General features: G+C 40.2%; 1 protein-coding gene and 1 pseudogene across 6 annotated transcripts in view; one reads left to right on the top strand and one right to left on the bottom strand.

Annotated features, from left to right (window-relative positions):
• The window catches only part of SNX10 (sorting nexin 10), a 105,635-nt gene extending 101,180 nt beyond the window's left edge, over positions 1-4,455 (top strand). For all 6 annotated transcript variants that reach the window (XM_053609619.1, XM_053609623.1, XM_053609621.1 and 3 more), the window contains 2 exons: positions 1,844-2,056; positions 2,512-4,455. In XM_053609619.1, coding sequence (XP_053465594.1) covers positions 1,844-2,056; positions 2,512-2,593 — 295 coding nt within the window. In that variant the 3' untranslated portion in view covers positions 2,594-4,455. The remainder of the gene's footprint in view (positions 1-1,843; positions 2,057-2,511) is intronic.
• A 10,539-nt stretch (positions 4,456-14,994) lies between these two features.
• On the bottom strand, positions 14,995-16,164 carry LOC128598831 (WW domain binding protein 1-like; annotated as a pseudogene).
• Positions 16,165-16,845: the final 681 nt, after the last annotated feature.

Below are 16,845 nucleotides of genomic sequence, written 5' to 3'. Positions count from 1 at the left end.
AGTGCTCATTACTTTTGTGGTGTAATGCCTCAAACCATCTAAAATAAATTTTAAAGATTACCCATTATTTTGTAAAGAAAATAAATCACATTTCCAAGAGAAACAAAGCAGTGAGTATAATCCTATGAACAGTTACTTGTATCATGGCTGGCAGGAAACCACTGACAGAAGGCCACAGGAAAACACTCTGCTCAGACTTTACAGCGATTCCAAGTTAATATAAATGGGCTGTTGCTATATAACTCTTCTCTTAATTTGATGTATTTAAAACAAGAATGGTCAACATTTCTAAATGTAGAATATAAATCTTAAAGAGTAGTAAAAGGGATTTACTACTTAGCTACTTGTACTTGGTAAATTAATCCTTATCATGTGACATGGTCTTCTCCTGGGAGAACCCGGGGCAGAGGACACGGAGGGAAAGGAAGTATTTAGCTGCTTTGCTTGAGATTTTGCCTTCTAAAAAGCACAGAGGTTTCACTTTTCCTTGTAAAGAATATTTAAAGAATGTTTTCTCAAACTGTTTGCAAGCCTGTTGAAGCAATGGGGATGGCTAGATTTTGGTTTTGATACTATGTCTTACAGAAATAATTCATTTTTATTTTGAAGAAAAGGACATTCTAATGACCTTGGATTTTAACTAAATTATTATTAACGGCCGAAGAGATTTACTTTCCTAATTACTTGTTTAAACATGCAGAATATACAGTAAGGTTCATTTGGTCTGAAACACATGATCTATTTTTCATAGATCTCTATATGAAAAATCCCATGTTGGGCAAAATTATACTTGTGTTTTAGTATTCTAGTTTTGTTCACTACATCAGATCTTACTGTCTCTTGTTCTATCATGACTGAACTATTAATACATACTAAAATTATTGCATGTCAGATTCTTTGCTAAGAAAATATAACCAGTTTTTATTTAAATGTAAAGGTATACTTTGCCTTGATTTCACATTATAAGATGTGCATTTCAGAGAAAACACATTCAGTGATAGTATGAATTTGTGCATGTATAGATTTTGCTAAAGCACAGTTTTTATTCTTCTATGTAGTTCTAATACACTAGTTGACATTTGTACGGTCTTTATAAACTTTGATCTGGAATGTGGGAAGGCCAGTATGCCTTCCAGTATGCATTCATAATAAAGTCATCATATTTTAACTATATATATGAGTATATATGGTAAAATTGGCTGGGATCAGTTTTATTAGGTTGTTAATTTTGACAACATAGAGATGCAGTGCTACTGAAATTTTAGAAAAATTCTAGTCAACTTTAGGTATTTAAAAACAAAACAAAACTACCTCTCACATGAGCCCTTTCAAATGTACTTATGTACATAAACGTACTTACAAAGTTTTAAAATGTAAAACATACTGAGAAATATATTAACTTTTTCATATAATTTTTAATAGTAGTTGGAAGTTCTGATATTCATGACAGCCCATCCAATAAAGATCACTGCATTGACATGCTGTTGGCAGTAAATTTTTTTAAGTAGAATAAATTTCTATGACTATATAAGCAAAATATTTCCATAATTAATCCACATGGTCATAACAGATGGTTAAATCGAAGAAATGTCCTTGAAGTTATTCTTTTAACAGATGTTCTTAACTATTAGCTTCATGTTTTTACTCACCTACATTTCCAAATAATTGAATAAAAGTTAACATATGCTTTTGTTCCTTTAATAGCGGAGCACATAATTGATGTGAAGTTTACCACAGTAGAGGAATTACTTTAGTGGCACATTTCTAATGGTTTTTCTTTCTCCTGCCCTGTAACTGACCATTCTTGTTCACTGATTGTTTTTCATGTTTTTTCTTTTCATAGAGTCCTGCAGAATGAACTTTTGCTTTCAGATAGCACCCTTCACCTCTTCTTGCAGAGCCACCTGAATTCAGAAGACATCGAGGCGTGTGTTTCTGGACAGACTAAGTATTCTGTGGAAGAAGCAATTCACAAGTTTGCCTTGATGAACAGACGTTTCCCTGAAGAAGATGAAGAAGGAAAAAAAGAAAATGATATAGATTATGATTCAGAAAGGTATTTCCTTGCATTTTGATTTAATGTATATGTATTTATATAACACATCCTGCACATATGCATGTGTATAGATATATACACATACTTCACTTTTTTGTTGATGTAATACTAAGATAATGAAAAAATTAATTGACTGAGATTTTATTGAGCTGTGACAGCTCATCATAGTAGCCTTCACACACACCTCCACACTGAATTAATGAATGCAGTAGAAATTCAATTATCTGCATTCTGATTATGTGACTTTCATTTAGTCAGACTTGAATTATTCGCGTTTAAATTATCTAGCTAAAAAAATATCCAACTACACTCCAAATGGCTAATTAAAAGTCCAAATTTCCTGTCTCTCTTTGTGACTGGAGATAATTAAAGTTCTCCTCTGTTACTCAGGCTTTGAGTGTGTTGTGAAAACCAATTTCCTCTTTTTATTATTTTCCCCCTCTCTTCTTTTCCAGTTCATCCTCTGGGCTTGGACACAGTAGTGATGACAGCAGTTCACATGGATGTAAAATAAATACAGCTCCACAGAAATCCTGAAAGATAATTCTAATGTTACTATCTTAGGAATAGCAAATTATGTCCAGTCATAGAAACGAAAGCTTGCTAATAATATGTTCTTACCTAAAGCTTACTGTCATGATATTAGGTATTTAAAGACATGGAGTTATTTATTAGTGGTATTTTTATGTTGTCTTATTTTAGCCAAGCTTCTGTATAAAGCTAAAATCCTATGAATGCAATAGTGTCCTTTAGAGGTGAATGTTACTAGTAAACAGGATCCTGCCCTCAAATGAAATGATGTATATGTTAAAAAAAAAAAAAACAACAAAAAACAAACCCTAGTTGGTTTTATTGAATTTTAAAAGCTAGGTATATAGGTAGCATTTAAAATCAAGATAGGTCATTCTGTCTTGTATCATTGGGGCAGTGTTACTATAAATACAGCGTGTATATTAACCACTTTGAAGAGTAAACAGCGTAGACCAGACTGCCTTTCTCAGACGTGTGGTTGATATTTTGTGGGTATCTTCTGTGCACTAGCAAAACACTTTGCTTTTGGGTGTGTGACTGACATATTTTAAGAGTATTTAATCTTGCCAGTATTCTACTTTACACTTAGATGGAAAATGTATCTTATGAATACAGTATTAAAATAATGTTTACATCTTAGAAAAAACAGAAATAGTGTGAGTAGTTTTACTTATAATTGCAATATATAGCTTCAGAAATACATTTTCATTGTCCAGAATCAGCTTCAACAAATGGTTTCTGGCAATAAATCATTTGTTTTCATTATCATTGTATAATTAGAATTATAGGTTAATGATTTATTTTCTGACTAAATGTGCAGTTTCTTACCACTAGATAATGTTCAGTATCAGTGGTGGTTACTTATTGCTTAAGTCAAAAGAAGGACCTTTTAAAAATTAATACATTTAATTTTACCAGAAAATATTTCCAAAATTTCGAAAAGGATGCCAGGCTGCTAATTTCAGAATTAATTATTTATTAAAAAACCTTTATTTTTAACCACATACATGAAGATTGGTATAATTTTAATAAAAAGTCTTTTTTGTTTGTTTTCAGTGGCCCAGAGATTAGATGTCTTAGATAAACTACTTTGAACTTCAGATTTCAGATGAGGCAGCATTTTCTAGAGATAATTACCCAAGTTTCTTTTTTGTTGAATGGAACAAAATATCTCTGTGAAACTAATAGGAGGATATTTTCACATAACTGGATAACTTGTTGCTTTAATTAAATGCCTAATTGGAGAGTAATGGGATAATACAGAAAAACATTTCATTTTAACAAGGAGTTTAAAAGTTACTGTATTTTTTAAAAGTCTTTACAATGTTTGTTTCAAAGAACAAACAGAAAAATACCCCAGGAAACTAAGAATCAACAGAAAAATAATTAAATTAAGAGTAAGAATGATTTATTTAATTTGTCCTTTTCTGTGGTTTGGTCTAAATCATTATTAAATTTTTGTAAATATTTTGATTTAATGTGTTTTGGATCTTCATTATTTTAATACAAGAAAAGAAAAGATTTAGCAATTTCTTATCTTGCTAACATGTAAAGTTTGCCATCTGGACATTTGAGAACAATCCCCAGCCCCTCAGCAATATGTATTTGCATTCACAATTATTTGTTTTATAGCAGTTTTGAAAAGCATATATTATGCCACCAATTGTCATTTTTTTTTAGATGATGTAACCATCAATGATAAGTAATATCTAATATCTGGTATGTAAACATCATGAGATCATTTTCACATTAAACATGAAAAAATCAACTTTGCTTGATTACTTATTTTATATAGGAGGATAAATTTCTTCTGATTTAGACCCAAACTCAGTGTGTTTTTTTATCAGAAATTTTTTATGAAGAACTTTGGTAAAACTGTACTTAGTGTTCACTACAGTTGCACATACTTGAGGCTTTTAACTGTGGGTTGGTTGTTTTGCTGTCTCAGCGCTGGCTTCTTAAAACAGACTTGTTGCAGCTGATATATTTAGATGAACTTCAACTCCCAATGGTTTTCTTGCTTTGTCTCTTATTTTTCTCTGGCATATTTTTATAAAACTTTCTTCAGGAGAAGAAAATAATTACTTATGTAACTAAATAGAATAGAGGTGTATTTAGCACTGTTTTAATGTGACTTCAATTTAAAGAAGTCTAATCCTGAACACTTCATGATTTACACACCACAAAACTATTCCCTCACTAATTCTGAAAGGGTAAAACTATTTGCCTATAAACCCAGCTGATATGTTTTGTTTTATAACTGGATTTTATATAATTGGTGTCAAAAATGAAAGTCAACAACCTGTTACTTAAGGCTTCTTTAAAAGTCCCGCTTGGAAGAAAGTGATATATTTCTTGTTAAAATTTAAAGTTTTAGAAAATACTCGGGAAAAATACAAATGCTTATCTTTAACCAGTTATTTTTCTTTAACATATTAAATATCTTGCCAGAGCTTTTCAAATCTAGTTCACAATTTTATTGAAAACTTAAATATAAATAAGTGACATAAAGTAAAAGAACAAAATTTTTTATTACTATTAAGAGTTTAAACAAATTCATTTTAACTAGCCACAATTACTGTTATATCCAACAGTAAATTGGATGTTCTTCTGAACTCTTTTTTTAGGTGCCTGAAGGATTCATCATTATCGAGGTACTGTGGTATAAAAAAGCTTTTCAGTGTTTGAACTATAAAGATCCTTTTTCATGAGAAGCCTCTAAAATTTAAAGACAAACACAACAAAACCTTATATTTTTCCAATAATTTTCCTATTAATATTTAAATTACTTAGTTGGTATCCTATGAATACAATGCAACATCTTTTCAATGAAGGAAACAATTTGTTTTAATACAATTTTGAGTTTTTGTTTGGCATACAGACCTTTTCTTAGTTTATTATATAAACATTTTCAAATACAAAGTGGTCTCTGAAATTAGTTATTGCAATTTGACATTCAAAGCATAGATATAATTTTGTTTGCAAATAAAGGTCATAAGAAATTAATACATTTTAATAAAATGGAGTTCAAAAATTTTAGAAGGATGTAAGCAACAATTTCTTTAACATTGGATATATTTACAAAGCACTTTGGTTCTATTCTTTGCCATATGCATCTTTAGAAACGAGTCACCATTGTCCCCTTAAGTCAGACACAATTGCTCTTTACTCTTACTGGAAACTTTTCTAGATCACTGTTATGAACAGTGCATTGAACACTAATTTATTTTAGCTGCATAAACTCTAGTAGTTAATGACCCTTTCTCTTTCTCTAAATTTCCAAAGACTTTCTTTTCAAAGGAAAAAAAAATTAAGCTACAATTTTTCTGCTGAATTTAAACTCTGATCTAAGGACACTATGCAAATGACTTATGCTAAAGAGGAAAATACCCTTTCTCCCGGACGAGAAGTGTAGACTCCTCCAAACCCCCAAACCGCCTGTCTTTGATGCTAGAGGCGCAGCACGGGCATAATTTGTGGTTGTGTTTTTGCTAGTTTCTTACCTCTGGGCCTTCTTTATAGCTTTGCCCCCCACCCACTGGCGGTGGTGCTCCCGCCGCTTGCACCCTCGGCCGCCTGTTGGCCGCGGTGCGTCCGCGGCTCGCGCACACTCCCCCGCGCCTCCTCCCGCCGGGGCCGCTCCGCCGCCGGCGGCGACTGGGCGGCAGGTAGCCAGCCAGCCGGCAGGCCTCGATCCGGTAACCCATGGCAACCACTCTGGTAGCCCATAGCAACAGCGCTGTGGAAAGAAATAAAAAACCGAGTGGAGGGGGGCGGCGGGTGGTGAGTGGGAACAACAACCACAAAAAGACAGCGATTTACAGCACGGCCCCGCAGCGTCCCTGCCCCACCTGCTCCAGACGTGGGCACCGCGGGGCCCCCTTCCAGAGTGAAGATGACAAGTCTGGTCGCTTGAGAAAGAAAAAAAGAAAGTATTAACAATAAAATACTAACGCCGACGGGCTTCGGGAGGTGGGTTTAGTATGGGAGGCAGCTGTGAATACTAATGACCCTCCCGACCTCCCTGTTTTAAGACTTGCGGGGGCCCTTCGGGTTTAGGGGCGCGCGTGGAGCGAGGCCCCGCCGCCCGGAGGCCGGGTGCGGGTCGGCAGCGCTGAGGCTGGTGGGGGCAGCATTCCCCGGCCTGGGGCTGGAATCGGTCGAGTCTTTGTTCTGCAGATGCTCGCGCGGCGCTGCGGCCCCAGCCCCAACGCCGGGCCAGAGAGAGGGCGACGACGCGCTGCCCGGCCTGGGTGTGGCTGAAATCTGGAGGTTACCCTCTAGAGCCTACGAACGCGGTGGCCCTGCAGCAACCCCCCGAGCCCGGCTTCTGAAATGTTTTCATCTGCTCACGCACCGCGACATCAGTTAACCCCATTCTCTTCTAGTTCCCCCAGGAGCCTAAAACCTGCCCCGTGGGCGCGCCGTCGCGTGAACCTGCCCCTCCCGTCAGGAAAGGGGGCGACAGTCGCGCCTGGTGATGGGTCTGGGCCGCTGGAGAAGAAGTGCGTGTCTTTGGGCCCAGAAACGGCCCTGGGTCGGGTTGGTAGGTGTGTGTGCGTGTGTGTGTATTAGGTGTACAAGCGGGGAGTTACAAGTTCCCTACCCTGTTAGTGTTGGGGTGTTGGAGCGGAGCTGTGTTCTTTGCCCCGGAAAACAAGCGCGTGGCGGTTGCGTCGGGTGCAAGGACGCAGGAGAACAGAAGGGGGCGCTGGTGGGCCAGCGCAGCGGCGGCCGCCGCCCTCTGGAGAGCTGGTAGGGGATCTGGCTAGCTGCCGGTGTAGAGGAGGGTTGTTAGGGTTCCCAGTAAAAGGAACCTGCACCCACAGAGGTTTTAGTCGTGTGTTTAGGAGCATCATTTGCTCGCTCGTGTATTCGGAGGACTCCTATCCCGCAAGAAGATGATCCAGGAAACAACCGGGACTGGTTCCATTCGGTTTGGAGCACCTACGAGCATAAAGATCACAAAGAAATGTAGTGAGGTGAAAAGGGACTGCGCTGGGAATCTGGAAGTTGCAGATCCAAGTTGCAGCTAGTTCTAACTAGCTGTGATTCCAGGTGTATTTTGATGTTTAAAGTAAAAGTTTTGGTCTGGATGCTACAGAGGTCGTCTGGGACTTCAATTATTCTACCCTCCGTAGGTGTGTACCTAAATCAAAATAGCAAAGCTATTAGGAACATCCTTTTTGAAGGCAAAGACCTATGCAAATATAATACGCACCCACTTGTATAATGTACTTCCTGAAGGGTGACTGAATCAACTCTGTTTAAAATATCTAAGCTTTTACTGGTAGACAGGGAAGGTTGGTTATGTAAAGAATCCTATTTGAATGTTTTCATAGAGATAAGGGATACAGTTTATTTTCATGAACACACATTTTGGGTTCTGCTACCCATAGAGCACCGAGATCTGGGGAGTCTGTGTGAACTGTTATGAGTTAAAACACAGATACTTGCCTGCCCTGGGATCCACGCAGTATAATCCTAGCCCTCTGCATGGCGGTGTACTGGTAGCCTTGTGCTTTCATTTAAAATTTTTTTTTTTAACAAAAGCAATTATAGAAAAGTGCAAATTTAACGTGTGACATTTAACATTTTGCCGTGGCAGGCAGCCTCCACTTAAATGGGGCCTTTTTGCGGAACAACAGGAGCCAAAAGGCCTTGTGTCATGGAGTAATGTAAGACACAATCTGAGCTGCAAACGCACAATGAATCGAGAAGGATTTATGTAATTAATTGACCAGTCTTAACCTGTTATCGTGATGTAAGGAATTTGGAACTCATTAATTTGGGCTCTGACAGATTTCATATTAGAGCTGGCAAATATGGATTGAGCCTCTTATTCTTGTAGCAGCTGGAATTTCCATGACAGTGAGGATTAGTGAAGAAGACCTATTGCTGGAGTCAAACTGCCTCTTTGTAATCAGTAGCCCTGCTCTGCATTAAAGGGATAATGAAAAAAAGAAAAGAAAAAAAAAAAAAAAAAAAGAAAAGCATATTACCTGCCTGAGGGGAGTGGTAGTGGCCCATGTTCATTTTGCTAGGATGGGGGTTGAGCTCAAACATTTGCAGTTGACTGAAAACCTTAATTTCAATCATAAAATTAGGTGATTTCTCAAGCACTTTGAGAGAAGAGAGAAGAGAAGGTCTTAGGATCCGGTTTGGTATTGCTGTCAAAGTTAAAAAGGGATTAAAAGACAGTGCCTTTGAATTTTCTCGATGTGCACACAGACCATACAAAGAAATAGAAGTCATAGGAGATGCAAATGGGATTTTTTTTGTAACATCATATCCATAAACAGGCAATTCAGAACCCTGAAGGAGAGAGTGGCTTTTGTCAGGAGCCACTTCCTGTCTCCTGGTCAGGGCTCCATAGTGGACTCTGGGAAACCCAGAACTTACATAAGGAACATTTAGACCATTTAGTTGGTAAACTAATCTGTGTCCTCTTTATATTATATGATGCTTAATGAATCACCCATTTGGAAATGTCCATTTTCTTATTTGAGATTTTAAGAAAACTCAGTAAAAATTGAACTTTCATTTTTGTCCCCCTATGGCAATCAGAAAATTGCTAGGTGAAAAAAAGTTCCCAGAGATTAAAGGAAATGTTTTTTTTTCCTTGCTTCACAATAGTTTTCCTTTATTGTTGTACAGCGTGATAAGGTTAATATAACAACTGCCATAAGGATCATTAATACAGGAAGATAAGTAAAGTTACATGTTTAAAACATTTGCAGGGTATGATTTGCCTCCTTCTGCTGATAAAGAAGCCTTAGTGGCAATAAATATACACAGCATGGGCACTGAATATTTAACTTTTTAGACAGAAACCCTAAGTGATCTTTCCTAATATGCTATTAACCATAAATACTGTTTAAATTTGGGTCCTGATTGCTCTTGAGTTATATTTATTTAATTTGTGTATTACCTTTTAAAATTTCCAATCAAACATAATTTTATTTTATATAACAAATATTGTTATAAATCTTTGCAAACACAGAAAGATTTCCAAGTCCCTTCCCCCCCTTTTGTTATATTCATTCAACCACATTCCAAAGTAAAGAATTTTGTTTTAGTCAGTGATAATCAGATTTGATCTATCCATGGAGTATTTGACACAAAAGATTTGTTTGTGATTATCTTGTTAACAAGTGATTTCTTCAGCTTTGGCTCCACTTAAATGAATATACAAAGATAAACACTAGAAATTTGCATCCATATATTAATGTTATCCTTCACATTGAGAGAAAGAAAGAGAGCTAGAGGTTGTTATTGATATTATTTCAGTGAGAAGGCAATGAAGATAAACAACTGGTATCAGCAAGGCTTGGATAGCTAGTATAAACTATGGCAAGAGCAATTAATAGTGTATATTAACATACTTCAAGTTTGTATACAAGATCTCAGCTCTCACCTAGAGATTTCCTTATAATTTTTTAAAAGGGTGATTTGCAAGTCGACAATTACAAAATTATCAACTCACCCACTGAAGTGTGATTTATCAGAGAGAGTGTTGATCTGGAAGGAAGACTGGTGAATCAGATTCTGGCTTTGCTGTTGAGGCAGCTTCCAAGCTTTGTGGACCTCAATTTCCTCATCAGTACAGCAAAAAGACTAATACAGAATGTCCTAAAGGTGTTCCTTAAAGTATAGTTCTGAGGGATACTAACAAGTATTACTAAAAAAGGGGAGGATGTTGTAGGATGGAGGTTTCCAGGGTCAACTACATTTTTGACACATTGAGTTAAACAAAGTTGAGTATTCATCTTCTGCAGGACTTCTCAGTGACTTTCATATATTCATGTTCACCGTGAATCTCTCTTGAACTCCTGACCTCAAGTGATCCTTCTGCTAGGATTATAGGTGTGAGCCATAATCCCCAGCCTCACTGTGACTCTCTCAGAGTGCGTGTTTGTGTAGGATGTTGTGTGCAGTTTTCCTACACTGATTCGAAGAAGAGAAGCTAAATGTCTGTGTTCCTTTGAATCTATAATATTTTTAATTTCTTCTCAGAATGATTAGAGGGCACTTTCATTTACCCTAGATGTTCTTAAGGTTAGGATGTGAGGAATGTGTGTGGATATCACTAAATGAGAAGGATTCCCTTTCAGAACAGGTTCTGTAGAGAGAACAGGGAATTTGGTGCTAAATTTAAGTCTCAGTTTCATGGCTTATACCTGGGGAAAGTTGCTTATCCTTACAACATGAGGATACAACTACAACAAGGGGGCGGGGATGAGGTGTGAATGAAATTGCTGCGTGTTTCTTCTGCTTGGAGTGGCCTTTTCCATTCCTCCTCCACCTGCCCTCTTGCTTGGCTAATTCCTACTGGTTGTTCACCACTCTGGTTAAATGTCTCCTGTGCTCAGATGCCCACTCGGATCACACTCACTACAAGTCAGGAGCCTGTTCTTAGTGTTTCCTAGCACAGCTGCCTCACATTGCCACATGCTTTTGTAATAGCCTTGCACTGTGTGGTTGGTTCACCTGTCTGTCCCTTTCTTCTGGTACTATATTTCATCTCTGGCCTCTTTCCCTCCCACCCACCACCAACCCCGGGCCCCAGTTTTATACAGAACATATTCCAGAGCCTACAAAAAATTACTGTCTTACGGTAGGCAAAAGGCCCATGGACCCTTCTTAAAGGTCCTTTCCTGTGTCAGAACCAGCAAAAGCAACGGAAAAAGAGCATAGAGTATGCTAGTAGGTCATTCAGAGACATTTCCTCCTTAAATTTGGGAAACATTGGCTGCCTTGAGGGTGAACAAGAATTCTCTGTGTACCCTATTTCCAAGTCACAGTGCTTTATTTCTCATTTCTCTTTGGCAGGAGGCCTCTGAAATGGTGATAGAACTGTCTACTCAGGAAGTCTACATGGCAGTCAATAAATGCTTTGCTGGAGATTACTCTTTCAATATTTCTTTTGGCCATATTTCTTTCTGAAATACTGTAAGTTGAAATATTATATGGTATTAGTGCTTTTCTTCAAATGTCTACTGCTATGTCATATAGCCCCATGTAAAGCTGAGGCCCAGTCTGACTTTTTTTTTTTTTTTAATTTCAGGTTAATTTGAGGGTACAAAGAAATAGGTTACGATGTTTGCATTTGTTAGGTTGAGTCCCTCTTATAATTGAGTTCCATCCCAAGAGGTGTGCCATATACCCTAACATTGTGTCCATTAAGTGGGAGCACACCCGTTCCTCTCCCTCCTCTCCTCTCCTCCTTCCTGTGTCTTCCCTCCCGGACCTTGAATTGATTTGAGTTTTTTTCTTATGTGGGCATGTGTTAGATCATCTACTGGCTTTTTGTTAGTATTGAACACATTGGATACTTGCTTCTCCATTGTTGTGATACTTAACTAAGGAGAATGTGTTCCAACTCCATGCAGGTTAATACAAAAGATGTAAAGTCTCCATCATTTTTAATGGCTGAATAGTATTCCATGTTATAAATATACCACAGCATGTTAATCCATTCCTGGGTTGGTGGGCATTTAGCTTGTTTCTACTTTTTGGGGATCGTAAATTGAGCTGTGATAAACAACAAATGTCCTAATGATAAAATGATTTGTTTTTCTTTCTTTTTTTTTTTTTGGATCAATTTTTATTTGGGTTTCTCACAGTGGTTAGAGCCACTCTGTCTTAGAACAATCACAGCACAGGAAATGCGTCACTGGGACTGCCCAGAAGAGTCTAACCAGCTGAATCTTATCGCTTAAAATACACACATTCACAATAACTGACAAATGGTGATGTGCCTCACACAGGAATGTGTTAGCATTTGCAAATCTTCTGACTGTAGCACCAGACCCTGGACCAACCCCTTCCTTCTCATTCACCTGGAAAACCAGACTCCCGCAAATCTCCTTGGCCCCCTAACTCTTCCTTCCATCTTATTGAGCAGGGTAGCCTCTTCTGGCAGAGCCAGACTGTCCCCTCAGGAATCGAGGCCAGCCCTGCGGCTTGCATGTTCATCTCCTCGTGCTTTCAGGGTAGGATACTGCAGTGAATCCAATGGTTAAACTCAGGCTGGTTCCCCACTTTAACTGGGGAAAGAAACTTGAGAGGGTCAGAGGTTCATCCATTTGATAGTTAACTGAAGAAGGATTCGTTTTGGTAAAACTTGTTCTCTGAGATATTTCAGTGAGTTATTTGGATTTTCTTTTAAAAAGCTGGAAGGAAAGGCATCTGAGGACCACTGATGCACTCCGGCCAGCTCTGGCCACACACCAGCTTGCTTGTGTCAGCTGGACTCAGCAGAGGGAAGTAGGCCCTGTGGTGCCTATGGTGTCCACCAAAACCACCTCCTGGCAATTCTGGGCAGGGCTGATGTCTGGGCCACAGGTAGTGCAAGCTTGTCACTGAAGATCCAATCAAGCTTCTATATGAAATTCCACTTTTGCCTTCTATCCCAAGTGGTTGTGGACATCCCCGGAAGCTGATACTGAGGGCCAGGAGCAACTGAGGAAGGCAGACGGGTTCAGAGCATGTTTCCATTTATAGGGAACACAGGGCTCTGAATGTCCATGGAGCAATGTGCAAATTGCAGTGATGACAGAGTAAAACCTCTACTTTGAGCACAGTATCTCTGGCAAACAAAGGGGGACTGCCATTGACAATGCTACTGAATACACCCGAGTACGCAGTCAGACATTTGTTCAGTGAACAGTAAATGCATAAAATAAATTACCTTGAGAGGGCCATCTGTGCTCCAGACGTGTGGTCCACGTGAACAGAATGGCTGCCACTCAAAGTATCTTCACAGGAAAACAGGGCTCGGGGCTCACACACAACAGACACACACATACATGGGTCACCCAAAAAGTCACTGTGTATGAACTTCACTTGGTTCAACATGGATTTTGGTTTTGTGGAATCCAAATGCAGACGCTTGTTCACCTCACAGCCTTGGATTTGTCTGTTTTTGGATATATATATATTTCTTTTTTCTTCCTTTCTTACCATAATATCAATACCTGATCTGAATATCATCATTTAAGAGTGGGGGAAGAACCAAGTTCTTCGTATGAATAGGGCTGAATGGGGAATGTTAGTTTTGGTTGTTTGTTTTCTCCATTTAGATTATTCCTATCAAAGCTCAGCTGGTTACCTAAAGCCAAACAACAGTTATAAGGATACTGCAGGCCTTCAGGACAGCTGCATTCACCTCCTACCTGGGTCATTTACACTCTACATAGGCTACAGATAAATGAGTTACCCCACTCAGAAGTGGTAGGGACAAGGCACGAAAACCACAGATAACTCAGGTATTTCTTCCAAGTGGTCAGTTTAAAACAAATAACCACCATCACCACCACCACAAAAGAGAAAGAAAAATTATTCAAAATCAAAGGCAAAATACTGTGTGAGAGAGCCAGGCTATGGGGCTGCCCTTCCTGGGGACCCACAGCTTCCTCAGTCCATTTGTTCACATGGAACAACGAGACATCAAGGCCAGCAGAGCATATGCTTTGCTGGTGCTGGGCACCTGTGGGCACAGGTTGGAAGGCAAAGATACAGAAAGCTGTACCTTTCTCACTGCCCCTGGGGCCTCCTGCTCATAGACATTCCAAAGAATAGTCCCCATCTAAGCCTTCACACAAAATATTCTCTTCTGGTTCAACTGCAGCCAGGATCTTCGAAGGCCAACTTGGGAAAGAGCTACAAACTTTCCTTTCCCAGAAGAGCATTCTTGGGTGCCCACTGGTAAAATTCCTGTTTTCAGCTGTCTTTTGTTGTTTTTAAAAGAAAAACCAAAGAGAAGGCAGAATAATTTTCTACACCTGAACCAGCCTGCAGCCAGCTAGAGCCTGCTGGGGAGGGGCCCCTCAAGGATGCACAAAGTACATCTATGTTGTCACCTGGAATCTGAGAGATCAGCAAGCCCCCCACCAATCTACCATACAACTGCCCATGAGCTCTCACTATTCCACATCTTATTCGCCCCATTCTGGCTCTGCAGACGTTGGCAGTCACAGGTAACAAATCCTGGGCCTCTGTGGGCTTTCTTCTTCACCTAAGGCCAAGATGGGCTGCCTCTCCTGGACTGAGACACGGCAAAGTTCTCTTGAACAAAAATCAGAGCATAAATCCACTCCATTATCTCAGGGCACAGTCCTAGCCTCCTTCCTTGGGGGTTTTAAAACACACATTTCTCTGACCCAAACAGGAAGGTGAGATATGACTTAAAAAAGAGGGTGTGGGAGTGGGTTTATGAGAAGTGAGTCACAGAGCCAACTTCTCAGCCCTCCACAATACTGAGCTTTTGTGGGGGAAGAGGCATCCACCCCAAACTGTACCTGAAGATGTAGGGAAATGCAGGAGAGGAGAAAAAAAAAAAGACAAAGTGGCTGTACCACTTTCTCTGAAAGTCACTTAATGCTTCTCTTGTGGTTCTTCCCAACCCTGGTTGCTTTGCCAAATTCTTGGGTACAGGCAGGGCCTGCTCTAGCTGGGGGAGCTGCTGCTCTGCGAGTTTGCAGAGTCCTGCTCATTGATGGTGTTCAGCAGCAGGCATGCAGGCGGCCGTGGCAGATGGGGGTGCCCAGGTTCTCAAGCCTGCTCCTCGGAGGGCTGGCAGAGGCCTTCCTCCTCATCACTGGGAGGCCGCACATGGCAGCTATCACAGAAGTCCAGGGGCCCATCCACAGCATCATTGACCAGTGTGTTGAACTCTTTGAGGTCATCATCATGGTGGCCTTGGTTGCACACACACACTTCAATGCCCGAGTCACCTGTAAAGTGGCAATGTCTCCCAGGCATCTTGTCTTTGCTGTCAGGGAGTGCACTGCCATGCTCAGAGCTGTGATCTTTCAGCAGCTCCTCCTTACATTCTGAATCTTTGTCCAGGAAGGCCCCTGAGTCCAGTTCTCCAAGACCAGCCACAGAGCCACTGGGCTCCTTTCCAGGAACTTTGGTGGCTGCTTGGTTGGCAGGCAGGTCAGAGGGCTCAGGTCAGTAATGCTTGGGGGTCTTGTGCTGCTTCTGCTGGGTCCAGACAAGGGGCTGCTCTGTGCCCCTAAGGAACCTAACCCCTGGTGGGATCAGCACCTGGGGGACTGCCACCTGTAGGGCCACACTGTGGAGGCAGCTGCTGCTGCTGCTGGAGCTGGAAGGCACTGTATGGTGGGGGAGGAGTTGGAGGTCAGTTCACCACTTCCTCATAAGGAGGTAGTAAATAGTTTGGCAAAAACCTGAAATAAAATGGCAGTGCTGAGTAATTGTGGGCTTCCCAGTAGGCGATCAGGTTGATTTTATGTTGCCGCTGCTGAGCCTGAAGGCGGTGCTTGGCTCAATGGTGGTGGCAGACACATCAGCAACTGAGGATGATGATGATGGTCCACACCAGCCAGAACCACCAGAGTTTATAGTAGTAGTTACAGCACTGAGACCGTCCACAGCGGTGTCCTGTGTCACAGAGGTAGCTTTGATCGTTGGTACCCACACAGGCTTCCTTATCCTGCGGGGATTCAGCCCTGGCTGACAGGGGACTGGGCAGCGCCCAGAGAAGCAGGAGCGCCACGCCACCCAGAAACGTTCTCCTCTCCATCCCCCTTCTGCTCCTGCTCCTCCCCCATGGCGCTGCCACCTCCCTCCTCCTCCTGCTCCTCCTCGCTTGTTTTTCTTTTGGGAGGTCTAATTTGAGCTCTTTGAGGATTCTCCATACTTCTTTCCAAAGAGGTTGTATTAGTTTGCAGTCTTACCAACAGTGTGTAAAGTGTTCCCTTCTCCTTACATCTACACCAGCATCTGCAGCTTTGTGATGTGGGCTATTCTCACTGGGGTTAGGTGATATCTCTGGGTGGTTTTGATTTGCATCTCTCTTATGATTAGGGATGATGAGCATTTTTGCTAATGTTTGTTAGCCATTTGTCTGTCTTCTTTGAGAAGGCTCTGTTCAGATCTCTTGCCCAGTGGTAGATGGAATTGTTTGTTCTTTTTTTTTTTAATTAATTTGAGTTCTCTTTAGATTCTAGTTATCAACCTTTTGTCAGATTCATACCATGAAAATCTTTTCTCATTCTGAAGGTTGTTTTTTTGCTTTAATTGTTGTATCCTTAGGTGTGCAGAAGCTTTTCAACTTAAATCCCATTTGTTTATTTTTGTTGTTGTTGCAATTGCCACTGAAAGACTTCTTCATAAAATCTTTCCCCAGTCTGACATCATCAAGAGTTTTCCCTCACATTTTCTTCTAAGATTTTTATCATTTAATGTCTTAGATTTAAATCTCTTATCCATTTTGAGTCAATTTTTAT

The sequence above is a fragment of the Nycticebus coucang genome, chromosome 11 (genome assembly GCF_027406575.1).
Source record: "Nycticebus coucang isolate mNycCou1 chromosome 11, mNycCou1.pri, whole genome shotgun sequence".
Classification (NCBI taxonomy): domain Eukaryota; kingdom Metazoa; phylum Chordata; class Mammalia; order Primates; family Lorisidae; genus Nycticebus; species Nycticebus coucang.
The sequence above is the reverse complement of the archived record's forward strand: the minus strand, read 5'-3'. Positions and strand labels throughout refer to the sequence as shown.